Here is a 7,382-nt window from a genome sequence, read left to right on the forward strand (position 1 = left end):
CTCTCAAAAAGAGAGAATATGAAAGATCATTAATAACAAAATCAAAGAAAACTAGAAGAAAAAAGAAGAATTGGGGGCTTATCACCATCGAAAGGATGATGGCAGCCCCAAATTAGAAGAAAATGATTAGTGCTTTTTAGGGGAGAGGGGAGAGAAGGAGGCTAGGGTTTTTTGTTTTTTTCTCATCCTCAGACATGCGACAACATAATTGTCTGACAAGTGAAACTTATACACATTTCAAGAAAAAAATGAATCTCTTAAAGCAGTGAAAATTAATACTTCCTCCGTTTTTTTAGATGTTACACTTTTGAAAATTTGGGTTCCCTAAGCAAAAATTGAAGGAGTGATTAGGAGAGAATAAAGGTAGGGGATTAAGCATGTAGGGACCATTGCACATGGGGTTTAAGGGAAGGGAGGAGAGAGAAAAGAGGACCCCAACTTGGTTCCCCACCACCACCCCAGCAGCCCAGCGAACCCCGTTCCCACCACCACCCTACCACCCACCCGAAATTCCCACAACCCACTCGAAAGTCCCACCCACCCACCCAAAACCCCACCCACCCCGAAAATCCCACCCAGCCACCCAAAACCCCACCCACCCGCCGAAATCCACACCCACCCACCCGAAAACCCCACCCAGCCACCGAAAAACCCACCCCACCCGCCGAAATCCCTACCCACCCACCCAAAATCCCCACCCACCCACCCGAAAACCCCAACCACGCGCTGAAAACCCACCCCAGCCTCGCGAAACCCCACCTCTACCGCCGAAAACTCCACCACAGCCTCGAAAACCCTACCTCTACCGCCGAAAATGGAGGACATTTGGTGTTGCGCGAAGAAAATTGCATTGTTTTCGGTGGGTGGGGGTGGTTGGGAAGGTTTTCGTGGGTGGGGGTCGGGTTTTTTGGTGGGTGGGTAGGGATTTTCGGGTGGGTGGGTGGGGTTTTGGGTGGTTGGGTGGGATTTTCGGGTGGGTGTGTGGTGGGGTGGTGGTGGGAGTTTGCTGGGCTGCTGTGGTGGTGGGTAAGGAGGCTGCGAGGTGGGGGAAGGGATTGGGCAGCTGAGGTGGTGTGGGAGGGGTGGTGGAAAAGAAGGGAGGAGGTTTAATTAATTTAGATTAGTATATAATAAGGTTAAATTAAGTTAGTTTAATTTTGATTAACCCTTATAAGTAAGGGTAAGTGATTAATTTTACAGCATAAAACTTTCCAATTTAGGAAATAAAAAAAAAGTGTAACATCTATTTTGAAACATGCAATTTAAGGAAAGTGTAACATCTAAAAAAAACGGAGGAAGTATTAAAAATCATATAATGTTCAATCATGAATGAGCTTTAAAATAAATTATTAAAAAAGATATTAATTAAAGTGAAAGAGAAAGCATAAGAGTAAAATTAAATTTGAAATATACCCAAATGAACATTCAAAATAATGGAACTCAAATTATGTTTTAATACATGTCATATAGCTGTAAATTGTAATGGTGGTAATATTTAATATAATTCACGAAAAAATATAATACTAAAAGTTGATGGGGAACACGTGCTCATCCGTTAGGTATTTTTTAATTGCCACTACCCTCCTGTTGGCATTAATAGACGGCTTGGTTAGTCCACCTTTTCAATTTTTTTTCAAAAGCTATCGAAGCATGCTCAATTTTGCTTGCCTGATGAGCGGGACTGGCTGTCCATCCTGCCCATGATCGAACTACTAAGATCCTTTTAGGAATAACTTATCTGAACTGAAATAAAATGAAGTGAGTTGAACTGAACAGTGAGAGACAAATAGCAGAATTGAACTAAATTGAAACTAAATTGCTAAACATCTCCCCCAAAAGTACTTAAAATCGCACCGGTCCCACCAAACATTTCCAATTCAACTTAACCCTTCCCTTTTCTTTTTTTCCCTCAAAACACCACTTCCATCCCCACAACCACCCCCTCCACCATCAACATGCCCTCACCCCAACCCCCTACCCCCAACCACTGCAACCACCAAGCAAAAAAAAAAAAAAATGCCTCATCCACTTCGTGAACGACTAAACGTATGCCCGGGACGTTTCCGCCATGGTGGAAACGTCTAGACGAGGCATTTTTTTGTTTTCTTTGCTGGTTGCGCGTGGTTTAGTTGGTGGTGTGCGTTGCCTCAATGGTGATTTGCGTGGTTTCGATGGTGGTTGTGGGGATGAAGGTGATGATTGTAGAAAAGAAAAAAAAAGGGTAAAGTTAGAAATCTTTGATAAAACCAAAGTGATTTTAAGCAAGTTTACGACAATGTCTAACAAACCCCAACTGAAACTGCGGATTAGAGGTGGGCATGGGCCGACCCGGCCCGTTGTCCGCTACGTGGGCCGCGGGGCTTTCATGGTCAAGAAATTTTATTTTCGACCCGCACCGGCACGAGCCAACGTGGGCCAGCCCGCGGGCCGAACGCTCCTTTTCTTTGTTTTTTACCCTAAAACTGTCAAAAATACAACATAAAACATGGACTGGCCCGCGGGCCGTGGACAAAATTTTAAAATTTCCAGCCCGCCACGACCCGCCACTCATGGCCTTGAGTCCGACCCGACCCGTCATTTACTCAAGCCCATGGGCCGAGCCCGTGAACAGGCCCGACTCATGCCCACCTCTTAACTGCCCCAAAAAAAACAGGATCCTAACAATTTGAAATAATCCATGAAATCTATACACTAAAAAAACCAGATCTTCTCATAGGAAAATAGTAGAAAACTGAAAGATGTTAAAAAAAAGACAAAGAAGACAGTACTAGTACCAGATGTAGCACTATCAAAATTTACAACTTTATAGTACAAATAATATTTACATTTTCTTCAACTTTATACATACTTCATAAACCTTTCAAACTTCAAACCTATTTCCTCCTTTCCTGTCTATCTATTTCCCCTTTGCCTCATATTCTGTCTCCTCCTTTCCCCTCACACACACACACTCTTTTTCTCTCTCTCTCTCCTCAAAAAATGGCTTCCGCCTCCACATCAACCCCCCGAGAAGCCCACTATCGCGGCGTACGTAAACGTCCTTGGGGTCGTTACGCCGCCGAAATCCGCGACCCTTGGAAAAAAACCCGCGTTTGGTTAGGCACATTCGACACTCCCGAAGAAGCTGCACTCGCATACGATGGCGCCGCACGTTCTCTCCGTGGCATCAAAGCTAAAACTAACTTCCCTCTTTTATCTCCTCCGCCACCACCTCCACCACCTCCTCCACCGCCGCCACAACCGCTGATGTCTTCTTCTTCTCTCTCCCTTGACCTTAACCTTCGCCCTACCTCTGCGTTGACTGGGGCTCACCACCAAACTCGCTTTGTTGAGTACTTGCGCAGTAGTAGTAGTACTACTGTTGTTCGAGGGACTGATGTTGTTGAAGGGTTGGGGTTGGGCTTGGGTGTTAGAACTGAACGTGGTCTCAAAGTTGACTTGAATGAGCCTCCACCTCTTTGGCAAATGAGCGACTAACCGCAATGATGTAGTCGGGATTTAATTTTAGTTGTCGGATGTAGATGAGATTCGATTTCAAGTCTCGAGTATTCACTTGCTGTGAATGTTTCTAAATGTGGGGTTGGAATTATTTTTTAGTGTTATTGCTATTTTTAGGGAGTGTTTTACTGAGTAATTTAATTTAATTTGATTTAATTTGATCTAATCTAATCTCTCTCCATTTTTGTTATCCTACTTAGAGTCTTTAGATTAAATAATTAATTAACGTTAGAGACTGAAAAAGTGAGGGAGAATTTGTAAGATTGTAATATTAGATGTAGTAATATATTCTAATTTCTTAGTAGTACTATGTTATGTAAATGGATGGATTCATTATTAATTGTTTTTATTCTAATTATCTGCTCTCTTTTTTTTGTTTTACTATTGTTGCTGGATGGATTCATTACTATTGTTTATTTGGTTGAGGAATGATGGTACATTAGTGTTGTTGAAAGGGTCCAAATTTAGAGTTAAAATATTGGTGATAGTTGCATTATTATTATGATATGAATTTGGAATCTTACATGCATCTCTCGAACGCATCAGTAGTCAAGTACTGTTTATTTTACGGCCGCATATTGATATAGAAGTGTAAGAAAATCGAGGAGTTTATACAGATGAGACTCATGAGAGATTGACCATAATAATAGTGAACGACTACACCTTTACTGCAAACAACAATAACATTTTTGTGCCATTTTAATTTGTTGTACTTCTTTTCTTTACAATATTCGCAACCAAATTATTTAAAGCACAATTCTGCAATCATGATAGATAAGGTTAACTCTTTACTTAATATTTAATCACTCTTATCAGTTTTCAAATTAATTTAACTAATATGTTTGTCATCCTCCTAAAATGTGTGTACCGGAATATTAGTATGTTGTCGAAAAATTAATATGCATATTTTGTGCATAGTTTTGTTGTAAGAATTTTGGGATAAAGGAACTTCGAGTGCATGTAGTGACTTGGAGTCGTCGTATTTTGCCGGAAAATTAGTATGCATATCCGGTCTATTGAGAGCACGATTGCACCAAATACATCATTCATTTCAAGTGAGTTAAGTTTGTGTTCTTGTTTTTGGTGGCCTAAGGGAGATAAAGCATAAATAAATGGGAAAACTCCTCGGATACTTCTGAGGTTTGATGTAATTCTCAAATTACCCCTTATATTTGGGGAATTCTTCAAATATCCATGAACTTCGTTTTTGGGCTCAATATACCCTTACTAATGACGGAATACTAACACCGTTAATTTTTTTTCTCTCCCCTCTCTATCTTCATCTTTTTCATCTCTCCTCCCACCATCCTTCATTAAAGACGACATTCAAAACCTTCAATTTGGAGTAGTAAAGTAGAAATGCATGTTGTTTGTTTAAAAAATAAGGACTCAAAATGGAAGCACGGAATGCCAAATATGGATCAGATCCATATGCTAATTCATCATTAGCGAGGTGAGTTTCGGCGAGCTGGGAAGCGAGGATAGGGAGGCGGACGGCAGGCGACTCGAACAGGTGGAGCTCCGGTGCGAGCTGGGCAGGTAAGCATGACGAGAGAAAAAGGAAGTACTGACGGCCTGACGGGCTCCATGGGTGCTGTTGTTCTGGCGCTACACCGACGAGGGCGCGTAGGTGGTGCAGTGGTTAACCCGCGACGTTTGTGGCGGTGCCGAGCAGATACAAGAAGGAAGAAGTTTCGTGATTTTTTGTTGGGGTTTTGTGACTGAATTTCCATGGTCTTAACCGAGATGAGTGGTGAAGAAGGTGGGAGGAGAGATGAAGATAGAGAGGAGAGAGAGAAAAATTAACGGCGTCAGGGTTACGTCATTAGTAAGGGTATCTTGAGCCCAAATACCCAATCAGGTATGTCACATACATGGGTGATCAACAGAAGTTGTGGGTTAGAAATTGTTGTCTGTCACCCATGTTTTTCTTTTCTATTAGAGCATTGCCAATGGTTGAACCTCAAGAGGTTTATGAGGATACTGAATATGAAAATATTAATAGAAAAGAAGAAAGAGAAAAAAAGAGAGGAAAGAGAGGTTTTTGCAAAAAGAAAAAGCTTACAATTTGGGGAGGAGGCAAAGTGTTGACAGATTTGGGAAATAGGAGAGGAGTTGTGACGCGATGTCATGGGGTATTGGTAAATAGTAAGAGAGATAATTTGGTGACCCCAAATACATGTCTAACTATTGGGACTAAAAAAATATGGGTTGTTAAGTAAGGGTGCGTTCTCCTCGCCTGAATGACCTTGAATTGAACTTATCTGAATTGAGCTTGTTTGATCTGAACTGAACTGAACTTATTAGACCTGATTGGACCTGATTCAACTTATCGAACCTGATTAAACCTGATTGAAACTTATTACACCTTATTGGACCTGATTGAAACTTATTAGATCTTATTGGACCTGATTGAAACTTATCGGACCTTATTGGACCTAATTGGAACTTATTTGACCTTATTAGACAAAAATATTACTGAGTAATGACATAAATATTTAACGTAAATACTACCCCTCAAAATTTATTATGAAATAATAATTATAAAAATTTGACCTTTTAAAAAATAATAGTTATTAATTATCTCTTATGATAAACAATTTAACAAAAAAAATACTATTTATATACTTGCCTATACACAACTTTCACCACTAATATATCTAATATTCTTGTTTTGATTTCATAAAGCACTAGTAGAAAACCAAAAATTGATTAACATTTATTGCTAACAAGTAAGAAATTGCCACGTATGGAAAAATTTATCTCTCACTCTACTTCAGTTTTATGACTAAATTAGTATAACTCATTAACTCCCACTCCACTTTTATTTATTTGAAGGTAGTAAAATTCATTAACTCCTATGAAGCAATCAATTGATCACATTTATATCTTTCTTGTTATTAGTAGTGAAAACATGTTATCTCTATTTATTTAAAGGCAAATTGTAAAATATTGTAATTGTGATGATCATTATTGTTAACCTTATTTGACCATGATTATAATATTTTTTAATAATAATATAATCAGATAATAGTAATATGAATAATAAAATAATAGACAATAATACAATTATAATACTATATATTGTGGTACTTTAATTAATTTTTTTAATAATAACATAATCAGCTAATAGTAATATAAATAATAACATAATATACAATAATACAAGTATAATACGATAAAATCATTGTGGTACTTTAATTAAAATTCTAATAATAACAAAATCAGCTAATAGTGATATGAATAATAAAATAATAGACAATAATACAAATATTTATTGATCATTAAAAATATTTGGATCTTATTGAAACTTATTGGACTTGGTTAGACCTGATTGAAACTTATTGCACCATATTGGATGGACCTTATTAGATCTGATTGAACCTGATTGCTTTAATTGGATCTGATTTAAACTAATCTGAACTGAACTTATTGGACTTGAAAATTAATTTATTAAGGGGGCATATATAGTATGAAAGAGATAGAAAGTAATAAAATAATTGATGACCCTCAAAAAGAATTCAACCATTGACAATGCTCTTAGAGCGTACCCATATTGATGGAGGATTATAATATCTGGAAAATTTCATATAAAAAAGTTTATGAAAAGTGAATAATTTAATTTTTTTTAAATAGAATGCATGGAAGAAATAAAAAGTTATGAGAACTGATAGATTTATTTTATTATTTTTTTAATAAAAATGTGTGCATAGAAATTGAAGATCAAGGATTTGGAAGGTTGTGTCTTTTCATATCTACTTTCTCCCTTTTTTTTTCATGTTACACTTCACTTTTCATGTATGTCAATGCAAAACTTTTAGAACATATATCTCTAATTTTATATTTATAAAATTATAAAAAGTACATATCAAAAAAATACATAT

General features: G+C 37.7%; 1 protein-coding gene across 1 annotated transcript; it reads left to right on the forward strand.

Annotated features, from left to right (window-relative positions):
* Positions 1 to 2,795: 2,795 nt before the first annotated feature.
* Positions 2,796 to 3,853, forward strand: LOC104900640 (ethylene-responsive transcription factor 12). The gene has a single exon (XM_010688116.4). The coding sequence runs from the start codon at positions 2,980 to 2,982 to the stop codon at positions 3,475 to 3,477; it is 498 nt and encodes a 165-aa protein (XP_010686418.2). The 5' UTR covers positions 2,796 to 2,979; the 3' UTR covers positions 3,478 to 3,853.
* Positions 3,854 to 7,382: the final 3,529 nt, after the last annotated feature.

This window comes from Beta vulgaris, chromosome 8, assembly GCF_026745355.1.
Source record: "Beta vulgaris subsp. vulgaris cultivar EL10 chromosome 8, EL10.2, whole genome shotgun sequence".
Lineage (NCBI taxonomy): Eukaryota > Viridiplantae > Streptophyta > Magnoliopsida > Caryophyllales > Amaranthaceae > Beta > Beta vulgaris.

Coding starts and splice junctions, on each gene's coding strand:
- LOC104900640 (XM_010688116.4), top strand. CDS start 2,980: ATGGCTTCCGCCTCCACATCAACCCCCCGAGAAGCCCACTATCGCGGC.